Source organism: Myxocyprinus asiaticus, chromosome 19 (genome assembly GCF_019703515.2).
Source record: "Myxocyprinus asiaticus isolate MX2 ecotype Aquarium Trade chromosome 19, UBuf_Myxa_2, whole genome shotgun sequence".
Classification (NCBI taxonomy): Eukaryota; Metazoa; Chordata; class Actinopteri; order Cypriniformes; family Catostomidae; genus Myxocyprinus; species Myxocyprinus asiaticus.
In genome coordinates this window covers 5,238,120-5,260,794 of record NC_059362.1, presented here as the reverse complement: position 1 = coordinate 5,260,794, position 22,675 = coordinate 5,238,120, and the positions used below count along the sequence as shown (strand labels likewise).

At 40.6% G+C, this 22,675-nt stretch overlaps 2 protein-coding genes across 4 annotated transcripts in view; one reads left to right on the top strand and one right to left on the bottom strand.

Moving 5' to 3' along the window:
* The window catches only part of LOC127409881 (unconventional myosin-VI-like), a 490,797-nt gene that overhangs the window by 315,583 nt on the left and 152,539 nt on the right, over positions 1-22,675 (top strand). The window lies entirely within an intron of this gene.
* Positions 1-22,675, bottom strand: part of LOC127409883 (sorting nexin-14) — a 134,708-nt gene that overhangs the window by 67,623 nt on the left and 44,410 nt on the right. For 2 of the 3 annotated variants that reach the window (XM_051644823.1, XM_051644824.1), the window contains exons 14-17: positions 9,447-9,602; positions 9,117-9,241; positions 6,590-6,648; positions 2,629-2,652 (exon numbers count right to left, since the gene is read on the bottom strand). In XM_051644823.1, coding sequence (XP_051500783.1) covers positions 2,629-2,652; positions 6,590-6,648; positions 9,117-9,241; positions 9,447-9,602 — 364 coding nt within the window. The remainder of the gene's footprint in view (positions 1-2,628; positions 2,653-6,589; positions 6,649-9,116; positions 9,242-9,446; positions 9,603-22,675) is intronic. The other variant, XM_051644825.1, reaches the window with a different exon arrangement.

The window sequence follows — 22,675 nt, the reverse complement described above, 5'->3', positions numbered from 1 at the left end:
TATAAAGTTTACTTCTTGTGGCTATACTATTAAAACAATGTGTGTTTTAACGTTTATGGACTGGCCCCATTCACTTCCATTATAAGTGCCTCACTGTAGCTGAGATTTTTGCTTCTTCTTCTTTTTTTTTTTTTTTTTTTATAATCAAAGGATGAGTCAAAAGTATTTTTTGTGTTAATAAACATTATACAACAAATGCTGTCGATTGAGCTTAACTTATACTGAACCCGGAACATTCCTTTAATGATAATGTTTTTTAACATTGACCAATTGCCCACACGGCCAAAGAGATGTCAGCTGAAAAGGAAAATAATTTCAGGCGGGGCAAGTTATCATATTTTGATTAAAATGTAATGAAGACAAACATTTTTTTCTTTGGAATAACATGCAATGAATGAATCATGCCGATGAAGGCCAGCAATGTGTGTTAAATAGAGTCAAATTTGATTTCATGTTGACTTGAAACTGGTGTAAGATGAGCAGCACCCACACTTCATTAAAAAGGGGAGGGATGGTAATACTCTAGAACGAAATGTTAAGATGGTTTTAGATGATGTGGGTGTTGCTTTGGGGTTGACCAATTGGGACCTGCAGCCATAAGGCCCAGCTAGTTGGCTGCTGTCAGACCTAAATGAAGCGTGTAAGCATGCCAGCACCGGGAATGCAACAAAAACAATGCAACGGGAACACATCAGCACTACAGGACAACTGCAAGTGGATACATGCAATGATTCAAACACACATTAATTAGTTTGCTGTATTTATCCATGATTCATCACTGTGTATTCAAGTCATTTCATGTAAAGCTGTTATGTCTGCAGTCCTAACACCCAGAAGAGAATAAGCATGGGTTCCTTTGGAATTTCCAATGGATTTTTAGAATACTGGTTTTTGATTTATGAGTAAAATAAGGTCTGAGGTTAGTTTTACTTGAAGAGACTTTTACATTTGATTCTACAACATAAATTACACACCTCAAATGTGAATTTTGAAACCGCTGCATTTTAAAAAAATAATATAATGGAGCGTAAATCCAAATCCTGATGAAAACCACATTTTCCATGCACTTAAAAGGAGCGTGTCTCTGTCATAGAAATATGTTTGACATTCAACCTGGATGCAGTTAATGCACAATAATGTTATTCTTCTAATTCATTGCATACAGTCCATTTACACTACCAACTTCTTATGAATGTGTTGTCTTTGTTTATATTGCTGGTGCTTGACAGAAAATGGAATATATAATAAGATGCAGATGGTGCGAGAGAAGAACCTCAGAATTAAATTGCAATTGACCCAGTCCATTAGCACTTCGCGCATGCTTGCACTAAAATACCAAAACTTCATGGCCATGCCCACTGACTTTGCGTGTATGACTTATAGCATATAGCTGCGCTTAGTGCTGGCGCACTTAAAATAGGGCCTTGTTTGTAAATTATGTTGTAGAATGTGTCTTCAAGTAAAGTTAACCACAGACCTTATTTTCCTCATAAATACAAAACTGCTTTTCTAAAAATCAATTGGAAATTGCAGAGGGAGGCCATGGGAGTTAGCCTTCTGGGGTTTGCCTACAAATTGGCATTAACTTTATCGTCAGTGCCCAAGACCTGTTAAGCTAACAGCCTACCAACAGAATTTAAGTCATTAGCCTAATTTACTTTAACATGAAAAAGACAGAGAGGCTGAAAACTGTAAAGGAACCAAATTAAAAAGCATGTACAATTGGACCTGTAATATATTTATCAACAATCAAATAGGGCTGAACAATATAGATAAATATGCATCACAATATTTTACAGCCATTTGACAATATTCAATACACAGTGAGCTCAAAAGTCTGAGACAACACTGAAAATCTGGGATTTTTCTTCCATTTAAACCTGGAAATAAACAAAGTTTGGGGATTTTTAACATTTTAAAATAAATAAAAGTTTCTAGATCACTAATCAAAAAAGCAAATTTGTGACCAATGTCACAAATTCTCCTACAAACAGCCCAGAAAATGATTTATGGGCACCCATAAGACAAGTTTTTTCCTTGAATCGTGGGACAAAGAGGTGACATGTTACTAGCCTTCTGGCACCGAATTTAAGAAAGTTAATGGCCAATTAAAAATGTACAGTACTATCAACTGTAAGGATTTTTTCTGCAGGCCTGGTCAGGCTTGTAGTTCAGGTTTTTACTTGCCCAGCCAGCATTTTTACTGGCCCCAAATTTCATTTTTGTGTTAAAAAAAAACAAAAAAACAAAACCTGTTAGCCAGCTGGGTAATGTTATCATGGTGACAATTTAAAATCTCCAAATGCAGCAAATTTTTTTTTTTTACTTTACAGAAATCCAAATGAAAGGCACTAAAACACATTTAAAAGATCCACGGCAGTAAGATTTAGTGACAAAGCAGTACTGAACTGAAAAGCCAAGTGACAGTTCCATCAACTGGCCCAAAACTTATTGTTAAACCCTGATCTAATACATCATACGTTTTAGATATATTGCCCAGCCCTACTACCAAACAGTGTAAAAAATTCTTTATGACATACAGTCACCTCTAATAGCTTTCAGGCAACTTTATCTGGCATGCGGAAAGAGCACTGTACAACAGTCACTAAACCACAACAATACGCTTACCTTAAATCATCCAAACTCAAATTCCTGGAATAACAGGCAAAGAAGGGTTACTGTCTGCCCTCCATATGTTTCACACTGATACAACTGTACACTACCGTTCAAAAGTTTTAAACCACTAAGAGATATTGATGCTTCTATCAAGAACTACAGTAAAGACATTTATAATGTTACAAATTAGTTTTGCTATTTATACAAATGCTGCAGTCTTTAAACTTTCTGATCATCCAAGAATCCTTTTCTTGTTTGCCAAGTGTTTGGCTTGTACTGTTCATTGAAGTTGCTAGTTTATGACCTGTGAGGAGTCACTCAAACTAGAGACAGATGGACTTGTCTTCTTGTTGTTGTACATCTGGGCAGTCCAATTCATTCTCTGTCCTGGTAAGATCCAGTTTGCTTTCTTCTTTCAATACAGTAGCATGGTAGTAGTATGGAATAGCCTTCATCTCTCAAAAGAACAATAGACTGATGAATTTCAGAAGAAATGTGTGTGTTTTTTTGGCCATTTTTAAAACCATATATGACTTGCAAGTGTAAAGTGACTCGTAAGATATGCTAGTGTTCTCAACACTTCAGCAGGTTTCTTGAGTCCCAAATAAGCACATTTAAATGATTTCTCAAGGATTGGGTGACAGAATATTCTTAATAGGCTAGAGTAATGACTGCTGAAAATGGGCCTTTGCCATCATAGGTAAATATTGAATTTAAAAATAAATACAAATTTAAAAAACACTCATTTCAAACTGTAATAATAGTCTGCAACATTACTAATGTTTTGGCAGAATTTTTGGTCAAGTTAATGAATTTTTGATGAACAGAAGTATTAATTCAATAAACAAAATAAGTAAATTTAATAAGTAAATAAACAAAAATATCTTAGTGTCTTTTTTTTATAATCAAAGGATGAGTCAAAAGTATTTTTTGTGTTAATAAACATTATACAACAAATGCTGTCGATTGAGCTTAACTTATACTGAACCCGGAACATTCCTTTAATGATAATGTTTTTTAACATTGACCAATTGCCCACACGGCCAAAGAGATGTCAGCTGAAAAGGAAAATAATTTCAGGCGGGGCAAGTTATCATATTTTGATTAAAATGTAATGAAGACAAACATTTTTTTCTTTGGAATAACATGCAATGAATGAATCATGCCGATGAAGGCCAGCAATGTGTGTTAAATAGAGTCAAATTTGATTTCATGTTGACTTGAAACTGGTGTAAGATGAGCAGCACCCACACTTCATTAAAAAGGGGAGGGATGGTAATACTCTAGAACGAAGTGTTAAGATGGTTTTAGATGATGTGGGTGTTGCTTTGGGGTTGACCAATTGGGACCTGCAGCCATAAGGCCCAGCTAGTTGGCTTAGTGTTTTAAAACTTTTGAATGGAAGTGAACACATGACTGTATGAAGCTCACTGTTTGATAATGAAGCCCACTCACATATTGATTCATTCTGTATGATGTCTCATGAATAGACAACAAAGAAAAGGATCCATGTAATCAAGAGATAACAGCTGTGTCCACAGATGAATCTCTCCAAAACAATTTAGCACATTTACAGATTTTACACAAATTGTACCCCAAAATTATAATAAAAAAAGGAAATTATACTTTACATAACAAAAATTAAGCACATCTGTGGACCATTCTGATGTTTTCTTTGTTGTAATTCATTATTCTTAATGGTGATTGTCAATACAATCTCATAACATTAAGCAGTCAGCAGTTGGCAGTAAGCTCAACTCCTGCTCTACAAGCAAACTTCAAGCTTGATTACACTTCCTATAGCGCCATCTAGCGTTCTATGCATGCATCAAGCACTAGGAAGTGTAATGGAGCTTGAAATCATTTTGTGCCTAGAGACTGCAATGGCAAGATGTACAGTGAAAAAGGAGTTACATTTTGGCCTATTATCACCCAAAACCAATTTAATCGCTTTAGAAGGCATTGATTAAACCACTGGAGTCGTATGGATTACTTTTATGCTGACTTTATCTCCTTTTTGGAGCTTCAAAGGCCTGATCACCATTCACTTGCATTATATTGACCTACAGAGCTATTCTTCCATCTTAAGTACGTTTAACATGACACAACCTCCTTAAAATGCGTTGAGTTATGGCATGAGACGATGAATAACAATGACACTTGATGCAAACAAAGTGAGACCCTCTCTAAAAGCCTCTGTCTGACGCATGTGTATGTAGACCAAACAAATAGAGCTGATGGAATGCAAAATCACATCATGTGAGTACCTTGGACAAACTGTAAAACAGATTGCTGTGCACTGCAGACCAGTGATTGGCTTATGTTCAATGACTTAAAAATAAACAATATATTGACTTTTAAAGCCACTTTTTGTAACGTCTAATCAATGCTTTACTCTTCTGCTACAATAATGTAATGCATTTAAACTATCTGAATTATTATATTTAATAAATATATTAATAATTTTAATATATTTATATATTATTGGGTGGGGGATGGGGGTGTTTCAGGAAACATTGATATACACTGATGAGCCAAAATATTATGACCACTCACAGGTGAAGCGAATAACGTTGATCATCTCCTAACAAGGCCACATGTCAAGGTCTGGGTAGATAAGATGGTTAGCGAACAATCAGTTCTCGTAGTCAACGTGTTGAATGAGGAGTGAAACCCTGTGCAACTTTGACAAGGGCCAAATTGTTATGGCCAGACAACTGGGTCAGAGCATCTCTGAAATGGCAAGGCTTGTGGGGTGCTCCTGGTCCTCAGTGGTGAGTACCTACCAACAGTGGTCCGAAGAGGGACAAACCACAATCCAGCAACAGGGTGTTGTGTGCCCAAGGCTCATCGATGCACGAGGGCAATGAAGGCTATCCTGGTTACGGGAGGAATGTGTCACAACACAAAGTGCATCACACCCTGCTGTGTATGTGGCTGTGTGGTCGCAGACCGGTCAGAGTGCCCATGATGACCCGTCCACCACTGAAAGTGCCTAAAACGAGCATGCAAGCGTCAGAACTAGACCATGGAGCAGTGGAAAAGGCTGCCTATTCCGATGAGTCCCGTTTTCTTTTACATCACGTGAACGGCTGTGTATCTGTGCACCGTTTACCTGGGGAAGTGATGGCACTGTGGTGGAGGGAGTGTGATGCTCTGGGCAATGTTCTGCTGGGAAACCCTGGGTCCGGCCATTCATGTGGACGTCAATTTGTCACGTGCCACCTACCTAAACATCATTGCAGACCAGGTACACCCCTTCATGGCAATGATATTCCATCATAGCAATGGCCTCTTTCAGCAGGATAATGCGCCCTGCCACACTGCACACATTGTTTGGGAATGGTTTGAGGAACATGATTAAGAGTTCAAGGTGTTGCCCTGGCAATCCGATTGAGCAGCTGTGGGATGTGCTGGACCAACAAGTCCGATCCATGGCGGCTACACTTTGCAATTTACAGGACTTGAAGGATTTGCTGCTAATGTCTTGGTGCCAGATTACACAGGACATCTTCATGGGTCTTGTAGATTCCATGCCTCAGCAGGTCGATGTTATTTTGGCGGCACGCTGAGGACCAACAGCATATGAGGCAGGTGGTCATAATGTTTTGGTCAACAGTGTATGTGGTTAATTAGATTAATTATCTGGGACATCATGAAATTAATTAGATAAAAATGTTTTAATCGATTGACAGCCCTAAAAATACTATATCATTTAAATAATATAGCCTTTACGGTAGTATTACAGTAGTGATAATTTGTGTGTGGGGGGTCTAAATTGTCCTGAAATAGTGTCACAATGGAAAATATTTAATGTTAATGTCATTAGGATTCTTTATCTTTATCTTAACCCAAACAGAATGGACAATAGTATTCTGCTGCTGTGTGAACAAAGTCACTGTGTGTTGCTCTCATTCACATTCACATGCACACACACACACACACACACACACACACACACACACACACTTACCTGTTTAACTTTGAGTTTCTTGCTGGAGACTCAGCGCCCCACAGAAGGTGTCTAAAATACTTAGGATGGAAACAGAGAGATGTTGTCATGTAAATCAAACTATTCAATCAAAACATCTGCATTGACCATCTTTAAAATCAACATAAAAAACATTGATCACAACACATTTTATTTATGTAATGTCAGATATTTCGGAGTGAAACAGAACATTCAATGAAGGGGCTCGACAATAAGGACTGCCCGATTGCCCGGGGCCAGTGTGAGAGAGATTTGGGCATTTGCTAGAACTTTAAACTTGCCTGATCGGGCCAGTGCTGCATTTCTAATGTTAGTGCAAGCAGACAACAAGTGAGAGAGCACAAAAATTACACGGAGCACACAAAGTCTTCTAACCGAGCACTCGGAGATGAGCGAGCATGATTAGATTTAGCTCGAAATGACGTACAAGCGCATAATATACTAGATGCTCCAAGGCACAGTCGCGTGAGCGCACAAGAGCATGCAGACACCGAGCTCGCTCGCCTAGAACTGTCCTCGGTCTTTACCAAGTGTATTAGTAGTATCAATTACCAATGTGTCGAAAATTGCAGGAAGAAAGAAATCACTTCATGAATTCGGAGCAGGATTGCACGTCTTGCGCAACATTTTAATTATCCTCACACATTCAGTGTTCACAGTATGCAAAATTCCCAATTTTTTTCATTTTGACATGTTGGTGAAAATTAGTAATCCACACATTGGAACACAATAAATCCAAAGTGTCTTTTTATTGGACTGTAAATGCATCTCTCTCCATGCAGTGTAGCATGCATGCACACTTGTAAATGGACAGAGCGCAAGTATTGTTCCCACAAAAAAAAAAAAAAAAGTGCATTCCTCTCATTATTTTTCCTTTAGAGACGAAGCACTGAATGAAATGTAATAAACATTTTGTTAAACCTGCTCAGTCTCCAAAATACAAGTAAACATTTAGCCTAATTAGGCAATGTTTCGAAATGTAAACATTATTTCGACATGCTAATGGTGCTTAATATGAAAAGAAGCAAAATCACTATGGCTATTATAATTTTCAGAGCTGTTCATTTAAAACAGTCTAGCCTAGTTCATATCATCCTCATAACAAACCTGTTACATTTCTAATTTCTGGACTGTACAGGTATTTTCTTTCTGTGCTTTGTGTATCAGTCAGTGTTGGTCTTGTTTGGGTTTCTAATTTCATGTTATATCCACATTATTAATTAATAGATAAGGCCTAATATCTACCTACTGTATATTACATGTCACAATCAATTTAGTAGCATGTTTAGTAAACGTTCTCCTCTCTCATGGATTCATATGTTTATTACATGGACCCTTTTCACATGTCTGCGAAAGCAGAAGTCGTCATAGTTGGCTAAACTTGACTGGTGGTGAATGGGGGACCACAGCAACTTAAATTTTTGCTTACCCGTTTGCTCCAACAGCAAAAAAAAAATAAATAAAAAATAAAATTACGCTTTCACATCTTTGCAAAAAGCTCAGAAGCCTCATCACAGCTATGGTAACTGATTTTTTTAAACGTATTCCGGGGCAATATAATATGAAGTACAATGTAATAAATTTACACTTAATATTTGTAAAATTGGAAATATAAAAAAGTTTGCTACATTTACGTTGTTAAAGAAGGTGGAAACACGTCATAGCAGGTCTGAGAAAAGGGTCCATTAAGCTAGCAATCAAATCTTTAACTTAAATCTTTGATTGGTTGTGAAAACACTACACATGGCACAAAAGTTGACAGCATGACTAAAAGGGTCACCGAAAACCCATAATTTTCTCAACAGAACTCTACGCTTATAAAAACACATGTGTAAATGGTAGGACGTCTGAGGTTAAAATGATGCATTTATGAATTTATATCTGTAAAGCACTTATAAGGGGTTCCATAAGGCATAAATCATATCTTGCAAATTATAAATGTGATACGACTTTGGGGGAAATTGTCTTAAAACTTAATATACTGTATATTAAAAATATTTAGCTTGGACACATTTTTTAAAGCCATGATAGTAAAAACAGTTCTTTTTCATTTTTGTTTTGGGGCCAGTGAAAATTTTGGCAGGGCCAGTAAAAATCTGTACTGGGCCGACCTGGCCAGTAGAAAAAATCCATAACTTTGAGCCCTGAATGAGAAAAAAAATAGTGGGAATAGATTTGATTGGATGGTGAAAAGTTTTAATCTGAGAATGTGAGTTTGCAGTGGATTGTGGAGGACAACTCTCCTCCTAATACACCACCTAAACAGCTATTTGACTATTGGTTAATATTAACCAAAAGCCCACCCAACCTTGGTGATACCAGCTGAAAAGGAAAGTTGTTTCAGAGGTGGAACAAGTTTATGAAATTATGAAGATGATCGTTTTTTCTTTGGAATAACATGCAATGATGAATCATGCACAAAAAGACAAAAAGGAACATGTATTAAGAAAGTAAATGTGGTCAATTTTTATTTAATGTTGACTTTAAAATCCAATTTTCTGTAGGTTACCTCATCACTGTGGCAGAACATGGGTGTGAAGACGTTCTCAAGTAGAGACAGCACATGTTCATATGCCTCAAACAGACAGCGCATGGTCTGCAGCTTCACCACATCTGTATACGGCCCCTGAGCGACTACGACAAGAGACAGAAAGAGAGCCGGTGTCAATATTATTATGATGAAGGTGATATAGTGTGTTAAGGCCATTTCACATATGCCCAAACAAACTTTAACATTCTAAAGTTGGGAAAGAAAACTGTCTTTGTAAAACTAACCTAAAAAACACCAACAGGGTGAACACACTGACCCAACAAAACCCAACAAATGTGTGATACTGACTGTTGTGTATCTCGTCTATGATGAAGGAGTCAAAGCTGATCTTGTCGATGCTCTCCTCCAGACAGTACATCTGATAGATCTTCTGTACCTCTTCATGGAGACGTTGCATCTCAGAGTCACTCAAGTCAGGACACAAGATCCTGTCATTAAACTCCTCTACAAGCACGCACACACACACACATGCACGCACACGCACACACACACACAGAGACACGCATGCATTATACACTCACCAGCTACTTTATTAGGAACACCTCTAAACTTATTCATGCGATTATCTAATCAGCCAATCGTGTGGCAGCAGTGTAATGTATAAAATCATGCAGATAGCTTCAGTTAATGTTCACATCAACCATCAGAATGGGGAAAAAAATGTGATCTCAATGATTTAGGCCGTGGCATGATTGTTGGTGACAGACTCAAACCAGTCTGACCATTCTCTGTTGACCTCTCTCATACACAAGGCGTTTCCATCCGCAGAACTGCCGCTCACTGGTTGTTGTTTTTTTTCACACCATTCTCTATACACTCTAGAAACTGTTGTGCGTGAAAATCCCAGGAGATCAAAAGTTACAGAAATACTCAAACCAGCCCGTCTGGGACCAACAGTCATGCCACGGTCTAAATCACTGAGAAATTAACTGAAGCTCCTAACCCATATCTACATGATTTTAGACATTACATTACACTGCTGCCACACGATTGGCTGATTTGATAATCGAATGAATAAGTAGATGTACAGGTGTACCTAACAAAGTGGCTGGCAAGTGTATAAGGGCAGTATATAGGCATAAAATTTGTCAAATAATTTTCTGCACACAGAAGTAGAGTGTGAATGAAACCTTGGGTCTGTTCTAAAACCTAGTGAGCTGCCTCCGGAGGTGGCATTTTGTAGATATCTTAATTATGCTGCCTCTTAAAGGCCCCATGAAATCAGAATAACATTTTGCTGGTTTTAGTCATTATCTACAGGCTTTAAGGTCATCTTTATGATAGTGTACTACTAAACGTTGACAGAATTCATTTTCAGAAGTTATAAGCATTTAAAATCTGCGATCTCTTTCTTCTGGCTAAAAAGACGCAGCAACACCCAGGTTTAGAAACCTTGTCCAATCAAATGCTTTCTAGAACTAAAACGGACCCTCCCCCTTCATCTGTTCAGCGCGCCCACCCGGCTGTGTTCTAATTGGTGCTGATGAAGGGCACTTCAAAGGGAACACAATCCATGCTGTCGGGTTGTTCAAAACAGATTTTCCAATAAGAATTGCTTAAAAAGTGAGTTCTGACTGACCGTTATCACTTTTCAGGCATCTGAAGCTCTCACAGTGGAGGGTAACTGTCTTTGAAAAGAAACGGGCATAGGGATGATCACTTCTGAATGGGATGCACAATGCGGGAGCTGGACGCGAGAGAAGTTGCTGGAGTTTATTTACATTTTGTGTGCAGCTTAAGTGATGTACAGCACCAGTAAGTGTTCTTTATTATTTATGCTTAGTGTATTGTGATTCAAAGCTTAGATATATTATCTTTTACTTGCTTGTTTGTCATTCATCTTGCATCTTGTGTAGTGGGCTGGTTATAAATTAATGCTGTCAGATCATTGTTTGGTTCTAAAAGTCAGTGGAAAAGCTGGCTGGTATTGAGATAGCATCTCAAGTTTCCCCTGTAAGCTGCTCTGACATTAGCAGCATGGTGGAAAGGGGTGTGTGGGTTTCTGTAAACCAAAGACTTTTGGCTATTTTTAAAAATGGGAGGAGTTGTTCGACATGCCCCGCCCCCACTTCCTGTTTCAGTAGGAAATTCGTCAAAACACCAAAGCACTTTACGGGCCTTTAAGAGTTGTCATTTTGGCCAGTTCTAAGGTATCATCATATGTAGGCAATCCCAGAATACGATGTGATAAGCAAATAAAAAATAAATCAAATATGGTGCACAAAGCAAAAAGTTTTAAATATAAATATACTTAGAATCAATTCCATGCTGAAAAGCACAGATAATAAATAGTAAAAATACAAAAAAATGCTGCAAACTGTGTTCGTGTTATGTATATTTATGCTCATTAGTCATTGTCAGGCTCTTGTTATATCAGAATCAGAATGGGCTTTATTGCCAAGTGTTCTCACGTACACAAGGACATTTTTTTGGTGATAGGAGAAACAAGTGCACACAGAACATTACAGGGAGACACAGGATATAAAACAAGGTAAGCGTATAAGTAGACATACAAATAATAGGACATATAACAGAATGACGTATGTACATGTGCAAGTGGTAATGTATGTGCAAGGTAGGGATATGTGCAGTTATTGAATTAAATATGGAATTTACATATGTACATGAGATATGTATTTACAGGTGCATCTCAATAAATTAGAATGTCGTGGAAAAGTTCATTTATTTCAGTAATTCAACTCAAATTGTGAAACTCGTGTATTAAACAAATTCAATGCACACAGACTGAAGTAGTTTAAGTCTTTGGTTCTTTTAATTGTGATGATTTTGACTCACATTTAACAAAAACCCACCAATTCACTATCTCAAAAAATTAGAATACATCATAAGACCAATAAAAAAAACAATTTTAGTGAATTGTTGGCCTTCTGGAAAGTATGTTCATTTACTGTATATGTACTCAATACTTGGTAGGGGCTCCTTTTGCTTTAATTACTGCCTCAATTCGGCATGGCATGGAGGTGATCAGTTTGTGGCACTGCTGAGGTGGTATGGAAGCCCAGGTTTCTTTGACAGTGGCCTTCAGCTCATCTGCATTTTTTGGTCTCTTGTTTCTCATTTTCCTCTTGACAATACCCCATAGATTCTCTATGGGGTTCAGGTCTGGTGAGTTTGCTGGCCAGTCAAGCACACCAACACCATGGTCATTTAACCAACTTTTGGTGCTTTTGGCAGTGTTGGCAGGTGCCAAATCCTGCTGGAAAATGAAATCAGCATCTTTAAAAAGCCGGTCAGCAGAAGGAAGCATGAAGTGCTCCAAAATTTCTTGGTAAACGGGTGCAGTGACTTTGGTTTTCAAAAAACACAATGGACCAACACCAGCAGATGACATTGCACCCCAAATCATCACAGACTGTGGAAACTTAACACTGGACTTCAAGCAACTTGGGCCATGAGCTTCTCCACCCTTCCTCCAGACTCTAGGACCTTGGTTTCCAAAAGAAATACAAAACTTGCTCTCATCTGAAAGGAGAACTTTGGACCACTGGGCAACAGTCCAGTTCTTCTTCTCCTTAGCCCAGGTAAGACATCTCTGATGTTGTCTGTGGTTCAGGAGTGGCTCAACAAGAGGAATACGACAACTGTAGCCAAATTCCTTGACACGTCTGTGTGTGGTGGCTCTTGATGCCTTGACCCCAGCCTCAGTCCATTCCTTGTGAAGTTCACCCAAATTCTTGAATCGATTTTGCTTGACAATCCTCATAAGGCTGCGGTTCTCTCGGTTGGTTGTGCATCTTTTTCTTCCACACTTTTTCCTTCCACTCAACTTTCTATTAACATGCTTGGATACAGCACTCTGTGAACAGCCAGCTTCTTTGGCAATGACTATTTGTGGCTTACCCTCCTTGTGAAGGGTGTCAATGATTGTCTTCTGGACAACTGTCAGATCAGCAGTCTTCCCCATGATTGTGTAGCCAAGTGAACCAAACTGAAAGACCATTTTGAAGGCTCAGGAAACCTTTGCAGGTGTTTTGAGTTGATTAGCTGATTGGCATGTCACCATATTCTAATTTTTTGAGATAGTGAATTGGTGGCTTTTTGTTAAATGTGAGCCAAAATCATCACAATTAAAAGAACCAAAGACTTAAACTACTTCAGTCTGTGTGCATTTAATTTATTTAATACACGAGTTTCACAATTTGAGTTGAATTACTGAAATTAATGAACTTTTCCACGACATTCTAATTTATTGAGATGCACCTGTACATTATTGCACTATGGGGGAGTCCTGACGCAGTTTAATTTTTCATGTGGGAAATGGCCTAAGATTAAAAACTGTTCTTGTGCCTGGATGTCCTGACGCTCAGTGCTATATGGCACCGGCCAGAGGGCAACAGTTCAAAGAGGGAGTGGGCAGGGTGTGTGGGGTCCAGAGTGATTCTACCTGCACGTTTCCTCACTCTGGAGATGTACAGATCTTGGAGGGCGGGCAGGGGGGTGCCGATAATCCTCTCAGTGTGGGTGGATTTCTCCTGAAGTCCACTATCATCTCCACTGTTTTGAGTGTGTTCAGCTCAAGGTTGTTGTGACCGCACCAGATGTCCAACCTCCCATCTGTATGCAGACTCATCACTGTCGCGTATGAGGCCAATGACCATGGTGTCATCTGCAAACTTCAGGAGCTTGACAGTGAGGTCCTTTGCAGTGCAGTCATTCGTGTACAAGGAGAAGAGCAGAGGAGAGAGAACGCATCCCTGAGGAGCAACAGTGCTAATAGTGAGGGTCCCGGATGTGAGTTTCCCCCAGTCTCACTAGCTGCTGCCTATCTGTCAGAAAGCTGGTAATTCATCGACAGATTGGGGTGGGCACGGAGAGCTGGGTCAGTTTAAATGGGAGAAGATCAGGCATGATGGTATTGAAGGCTGAACTGAAGTCCACAAATAGGATCCTTGCATAAGTTCCAGGTCTGTCGAGGTGTTGCAGAATATAATACAGTCCCATATTGACGGCATCATCCACAGACCTATTTGCTCGGTAAGCAAACTGAAGGGGGTCCAGAAGGGGTCCAGTGTTGTCCTTCAGGTAGGCCAAAACCAGTCTCTCAAACGACTTCATGACCACAGACAAAAAAGCGACAGGTCTGTAGTCATTAAGACCTGTGATTTGGGTTTTTTTGGGGACCGGAATGATGGTGGAGCATTTGAAGCAGCAGGAAACTTCACACTGCTCCAGTGATCTACTGAAGATCTGTGTGAAGATGGTGGCGAGTTCGTCAGTGCAGACTTTCAGACAGGCAGGTGAAACACCGTCTGGGCCTGAAGCTTTCCTAGTCTTTTGTTTCTCAAAGACCTGGCACACATCCTCCTCACAGATCATATGTGCAGACTGAGAAGCAGGAGGGGGGAGGAGGGGTGTGTGTGTGTGTGTGTGTGTGTGTGTGTGTGTGTGTGTGTGTGTGTGTGTGAAGTAAAGGTATCTAGGCTGGACTACTGCAATGCTCTTCTGGCAGGACTTCCTGCATGTACAGTCAAACCTCTGCAACTAATCCAGAATGCAGTGGCACAATTGGTCTTTAAGGAGCCCAAGAGGGAGCATGTCATGCCTCTCTTCATCAGTCTGCACTGGTTCCCAATGGTTGCTCGCATCAAATTCAAGGCATTGATGCTTGCCTACAGAACAACCACTTGCTCCACACCCCACTATCTACACTCACTTTAAGTCTATGTGCACTCCAGAAGCTTATGATCAGCGGGTGAGCGGTGCCTCAAGGTACCATCTCAGAAGCACAAAATCACTTTCTTGGACCTTCGCTTCATCTGTTACTCTCTAGTGGAATGACCTTCCAAACCCCACCCCACCAGCTGACACTCTAGCCACCTTGAAGAAACATCAAAAGATGCATCTCTTTCGCGAGCACTTGACCAAATCCTACTTATGCAAATATTGTCTTCTTTCATCCCTAATAATAAAAATCTAAATTCTTCTCAACTTGTGCCTCTCTAAGCAATTTGCAACTTTGTATTAGAGCACTGCCTCCTTAGGATTTTACTGCCTCCTTAGGATGAATCACTTCTGTTGTATTCCTCATTTGCAAGTCGCTTTGGATAAAAGTGTCTGCTAAATGAATAAATGGAAATGTATATTAGAGTATGGCGTCGTTCCCCTCGCATCAACTGCATTGAAATCAGTTGCAAGTCAAGTCTACATTTCCCTGCACGTGAGCAGCACGAGGAGTTGATTTGCCGCCTACTGTAAGTGGAGTGTTCCAAATCAGTCTTTTTTTGAGGCTCTATTTCAGTTAGGATGCTGAAATAGAAGACAGCTGCCTATGTAGGCAGAAGAAAGCAAGGTAGCTCACTAAGTTTTGGAACAGAACCTATATGTGTCAAAATCGCACCTTGAAACACCTTGTAGCGTGACATGTCATTGCTCTCCTAAAACCATTTTATACAGCATTTTTCGGTAGTTCAGTAAATGCTTGATTATATCTGATACAATTCAGAGTTTTACATAGGCTCCACCTTTCCCAAGCTAAACTGTCTAAATTATTCCTCAATTTATTCCCAGGGCTCTTATGAAAATGGACGTAAAGTCACGAGTCATGGGGAAAAAACTGCTTTTTTCTAATTCTTTAGTAGTTTAATTATTATACATGCAGTTTTTAGACCTCATATTCATTGAATGACTACACTGAATATTTGTACTTTTAAACATTCTTTTGTTACAATGAATTAATAAATGAACTATTGAAGAATAATTGTGATTAAAACAACTGAACAACTTAAAAGAAATTGTGTCCATTCAACATTCAAATATATTTTAACCCAAATTATGTAATTAAACTAAATTTAACCTTATTTGTAAAGTACCTATATACTTGTAGGTCAGTTTATCTAGCTAGGTTATAACAGCTCCTCAACAGTATTGATGGAGCAATATATTAGCCAGGCTGATTAATCAGCTGATATTTGGCCATTCTGAGATTATTTTGGGCATCAGCCAATAACTGTGATAGATTGGCTGATTAAAAGAAGTGGCTATTTCAACTAGTATCACTTCCTTAATCTGCAAAAAGCATTGTCAATGGATTTTCTGCTTTCAAATGTTTTTAGTGAATTTTAAGTAAATATTGCGTAAAATAAGTGTTTATTTGTAGGGATGTCCTGATACCCGGAACTGGTTTTGGAATCTGGTTCACTCATGTACTTGTATTCGTGCTCGTAAAAATGCTCCAATATCAAAAACCGATACCATCTGACGTACGAATGTCATTCAGCACACATATTAAAGGGATCATGACAGAGGTCACGTGATGCCATGTGAGGAGCAGACGTGTAAACGGCGAGCTCTGCGCACTTTGCTAGTTTTTTAAAATTATTTTCATGATATAATCCGGTGAGATTCGATACACCCAGCTACATATTTGTTCTCTGAGGTAAATATGGCCAAGAAGTCAAAATCCTTGGGCTCTGCTTTACATAGATGATATTTTATTATTTGTCTCTGACCCTACTAGATCTATGCCTTGCCTCCACAGAATAATTCATTCCTTTTCCAAGTTCTCAGGATACAAAGTCAATTGGTCTAAATCCGAAGCTTTGGCTCTGACAGTGTACAGCCCGATAACGACTTTTCAGCCGGGCGCCTTCCAGTGGCCCAAACATGGCATTAAGTATTTGTGTATTTTATTCCCAGCAAATTTGTCTGAATTAGTTAGAGTTAATTTTGACCCTTTAATAAAAAGGTTTTCGAGCGATGTGGACAGGTGGGCTTCATTACATTTATCGATGACTGGGAAGGTTAATGTTATTAAAATGAACTGTAATCCAAAATTCAACTACCTGCTACAGTCACTCCCTATAGATGTCCCCCTCTATTTCAAGCAATTTGATAGCATAGCGAAGTCCTTCATTTGGAATGGTAAACGTCCCAGACTACATTTCAACATATTACATAGGCTGATTGACAAAGGTGGGCTAGGCCTACCCAAGATTTTGTTTTATTACTATGCGGTCGGTCTAAGGCATTTGGCTCATTGGTCTCTTCCACCTGAAAGAGCCCCTCCCTGGTTTTCTATTGAACAGGAAGTCCTTGCCCCTATTTCGCCTTTGCAAAGCCTTTCTATCAAACTAACCGGAGATGTTCAGTCACACCCCATTATTTCACATTTGCATGTGATTTGGACAAAAGCGGCCAGAGTATTTAATTCGGACATTTATTTAAATGTTGCCTCAAGCATATGGCTGAACCCAAAATTATGTATCAACAAGTCCCCTTTATGTTGGACAGAGTGGATTGTGAGAGGGGTTACTACACTCGGCGACCTGTATGACAGTGAAGTGTTGAGATCTTTTGAGAATTTGGGTAGACATTTTGGGATTCCCAGATCTCAGTTTTATAGGTATTTACAGCTGCGCCACATGCTCTGTACTGTTTTTGGGAGTAGCACACACACACACCTAAGGTGGCAGGTGCTTTGGAAGAGGTGACTGCTGCTTTTGGAAAAGGTCATGAGGCATCAGTGTATTACTCCCTGCTAACTCAGAGTCTAGGGGATGGAGCTTTAACTTCTATCAAGAGATTATGGGAGAAAGATATGAATTTGGTACTGGAGGAAGGAGTGTGGACTAGGATTCTAAAAATGTAATGGGGCCAAACAACGATCCGGAGGCCTTCCTCGACCTCTTTGAGAAAACCGTGGAGGTTTGGAGGTGGCCTCCTGATCAGTGGGCGGCCCGCCTGTTGCCCCTGCTCTCCGGGGAGGCGCAGCTGGTGGCACAACAACTCCCTGCCGCCAGCCTCCTGGATTACAATCATCTGAAGAAGGCCATCCAGCAACGGGTCGGTCAGACCCCGGAGCAGAGTCGGCAGCTCTTCTGCTCATTGAGCTTCGGGAAGGACGGCCGCCCGTTTGCTATTGCGCAGCAGCTCCGTGACGCCTGCCAGAAATGGCTACTAGTGGGGGGAACCCGTGGCATCGTGGAAGTGGTCGATCTGGTGGTATTGGAGCAGTTCGTCTCCCAACTCCCCTGAGGCATGTCCGAGTGGGTCCAGTGCCACCGCCTGCCGTCGTTGGAGGGAGCTGGCAGAGGACTACATGGTGGCGTTCCCAGAAGGTGGCGAAGCAGTCTCTTCTTCTCTTTCTCAACCCCCTGTGCTTCATGTTCCCTCCCACCGTTCCCCTCACTCCCGCCCAGTTCCGGCTCCTCGGAGGTGGGGAGGCTGCCCAAACCCCGCCCCCGGTCCAGAGGACCCTTCCCTTGTCTGTCTCTCCTACCCCCCTGTCTTTCTCCGCTATCCCCTCCAGGGGCGTAACGGATACCAGTAAGGGTAAAAGGGGATACACATCAAGCTTTGGTGGATACAGGTTGTTCTCAAACCTCGATCCACCAATGCTTGGTGCAAGGTGGGGCATTGGATAAAAATAAACTGGTGAGGGTGAGGTGTGTGCATGGTGACATTCACAGGTATCCGGTGGTTACCACTGAGTTTATCACCCGCAAACCGATGGGTTGGTCGAACAATTTAATAAGACCTTAAAAAACATTTGTAAGTTCATACATGAAGATGCTAAAAACTGGGATTAGTGGCTCGAACCCCTGCTGTTTGCAGTACGAGAGGTCCCGCAAGCCTCTACTGGGTTTTCCCCGTTTGAGCCACTGTATGGGCGCTGGCCGCACGCCGTGCTCAACGTCATACGGGAAGCTTGGGAGGAAGAACCTTTGAATAGTAAAAAATCGAATTCAATACGTTCTTGACCTTAGAGCAAAACTCCACACTCAATTATGAGGTTAGGTGAACAGATAGGATAGGGGCACATCAAACCTACCACCTCAACCTCTTCAAACCATGGAGGGAGGCGTTACCTGTAGCTTTGGCGATGGTAGTTCCGGAGAGGGTGGAGCTCAGGCCGGAGGTATTTCCCAAATCAAGTTAATTCACCCCGGTCCCTTGCGGAGACCACCTCTCACTGTCACAGCTTACAGATATTACCAGGTTGCAAGTGGAGTTCGCAGACGTGTTTTCACCCCTACCCGGTCGCATGAACCTCATAGAGCACCACATTGAGACCACCCCAGGGGTGGTGGTTCGTAGCCACCCCTATCGTCTTCCTGAACACAAAAAAAGATTGTTCAGGAAGAATTAGAGGCAATGTTGGAAATGGGCGTAATACAAGAGTCGCACAGCGATTGGGCCAGCCCGGTTGTTTTGGTGCCGAAGAGCGACGGCTCGATCCGGTTCTGTGTTGACTACTGGAAAGTGAACACGGTGTCCAAATTTGACACTTATCCAATGCCGCGAATTGACGAGTTACTCGATCGATTGGGCGCGGCTCAATTTTACTCAACACTGGACTTAACGAAGGGTTATTGGCAGATCCCTTTAATGCCAATGTCCCGAGAAAAGACGGCTTTTTCCACACCGTTCAGATTACACCAATTTGTGACTCTTCCATTCGGTTTGTTCGGAGCCCCAGCCACGTTTCAGCACCTTATGGACAAGGTCCTCAGACTGCACACGGCATATGCCGCCGCATATCTAGATGACATCATCATTTACAGTTATGATTGTTAGCGACATATGCAACATCTGAGGGCAGTCCTGAGAGCACTGAGACAGGCGGGACTCATGGCCAACCCGAAGAAATGCGCAATTGGGCGGGTGGAAGTTAGGTATCCGGGGTTCCACTTGGGCCATGGGCAAGTGTGTCCATAGGTTGACAAAACCGCAGCGATCGCAGCCTGCCTGGTGCCCAAGACCAAATGGGGGTAAGGCAGTTTTTGGGGCTGGCTGGCTACTACCGAAGGTTTGTGCCTAGTTATTCTGATGTCACCAGCCCGCTGACTGACCTTACTAAAATGGGGACTCCTGATCCGGTCCAGTGGACAGAGTCGTGCCAACAGGCCTTCCTTAAGGTAAAGTCTGCACTGTGTGGGGGGCCGCTTTTACATGCACCTGATTTCTCTCTCCCCTTTATTTTGTAGACTGATGCATCTGACAGGGGGCTGGGCGCGGTGCTCTCGTTATTTATTAGTCGCAAGCTCTCCTTCAGGGAGACAAAATATAGTACCGTCGAGAAGGAGGTTCTTGCGATTAAGTGGGCTGTTCTGACCCTCCGCTACTACCTGCTGGGGTGAGCCTTCGCCCTCTGTTCTGATCACACTCCTCTGCAGTGGCTCCACCACATGAAGGATACTAACACACGGATCACCCATTGGTATTTGGTTCTCTAGCCCAAGGTGGTCCACAGACCAGGGGCGCAGATGGTTGTGGCTGATTTTCTCTCCAGAAATGTGGGGGTATATATATATATATTATTTTTGTCATAATTTTATAAAACATGATCATTTTCCACCCTGTCACTGCCCTCTGTCTGAAACGCTTGGTTTTAAGCTATCTGGTCCTTTAAGACTTCAACGTAAACAGCCATTGTTCTGATCTTCGTGCAGCCCCTCAAATTCAACCATATTTGAAACTCAATCGGAAGAAACTGAACAAGCTTCACATTATAATTTATAAAACTACATTTCAGTGTTAACACAACGTACACCCAAAACATTTCATCTGAATGTATCACAATGTTCACTCAAGCACATCAATAACAGTTCCTTTGCAAAGGTTGAATCATATTGTGACTGGCTCACAAGCAATACGTGCTGATATGAGCCCAAAAACATACAATCCACACTGAAATGTTCTGAATACACAAATGTAATATAATCCATGATGTTGGGTGCTTCAACCGGGTTCGACAGGCCAAAGCAGAGACGCTGGTCTTCACATCTCACATCTTTCATGTTTGTTTACACACAGAATGGTATGTGCTTCACCCAGTCAGTGGCAGCAGCATAATGAGACATGTTTTTAAAAATTGCACTTGTACCGCTCTTAAAACATGGCTCACATCGGTGGAAATGCATCAAAACGATCAAAGATGTCCATCGAATGCATGTTTACAAAATACCAATAATTAACTATAGCACAGATGGGTGCAAAAACGGTCCAGGATGCCTTCAAAACAGCAAGACACAGCGCAGCTGAATGAAACAGGATGGAGGTCTCCTTTTTAGAGTTATAACTTGACATTGTGGGCTCTATTTTCATAACTGTGCAATGCACTACGACTGTGCACAACGTCTTATCCAATTTTTATGAGAGCGCTAATTCTAAGTGCAATTTTCGTGCGCAAAGCACAAATGGGTGTGGGTGGGCGTGTTTGCGCTACTGTGGGTGAGCAGAGCACATGCATTTCACAATGTACACAATTGTACGTAAATGAAGTGGCGAAACGCGCAATTTACTATTTTTCTAAGAATTTGGTCATGCGCTAAGACGTTTCAATACAACGTCTTAACTCAGCACAAAGTCCAAAATCAGTTCCTGCATTTGCAGTTTTGAGATTCCACTATCAGGTGGTAATAAAGTTCATGTCCAAACTCTTAAAATATAGTGGAACATTAAATTAAGTCCCTGACAATCACTGTCATAGCTGTTTTGAGAAAAAAAATACTAATGAGATTGTGTTAAACTATCTAACGGTCATGACTTATTTTTCAAATACTATCATTATGTTTATATTAAAATTTGTGTTTATGATCTAATTTATATTGGTATTTATTTATTTTATTTTTAATTTTTTTTGTGATTTTTAAGTCACTTCAAAAGGGTCTGGTTAAATGTTTGGATTTGGTATGATTTTTTGTTATTTTTATATTTTCATTTCATTTGAAGTGTAATTTGAATTTAGAAATATATTTTGTTTAATTTCTTCGTTATTCAATAAATTAATTTTGTTTAGAAGTGAAGTACGTTCCGATACAATCATTGTTAATATTAGCCGTGATTTGTGTGTCAGTAGATGAAAATTATTAATAATACATACATTCTCTATCATTTTAAGATGCATACATACAAATTCTGACAAGAATTGCATTTTCCATTTATATAAAAGGAGTGTGTGTCACTGTCATAGATATATGCCTGGCATTCATCAAGGATGCAGTAAATGCATGAAAGAACGTAAGTCTATATTTCTATTCTTTTAATTCATTGCATACAGTCCATTTACACTACCAACTTCTTATGAATGTGCTGTCTTTAAGTGCTTGAGGGAATAGACTATATAATAGGTTGCAGATGCTGGAATAACCAGAAAAGAACCTCAGAATTAAATTGCACTTGGTCCAGCCTTTTGCGCGCATAATTTCATCAAACCCACTTGCGCCTGGACTTAGCGCATGCTTGCACGAAAATACCAAAACTTCATGGCCATGCCCATTGACTTTCCTCTTATGAATTAAGGTATTGCGTTGCGCGTAACACTTGCGCTTTTAAAATAGGGCCCTTTGTCTTTTAAAACAGGCGCGGTCAAAGCGTTCATCTAGTGCAGATTTATGTAGAAAAACACTTACATCCAGACCCATGAATGTGCCCTGTGTGAGTCCCCTTAAAAGTGTAGATGAATCTCCCTTCAGGCCCAACTCTCTCCTCTTCACCTGTGTGACAGACTGAGCACCAGTGGGCAGGGCTAAGGGTGCAATGTTGTAAAATAGCAC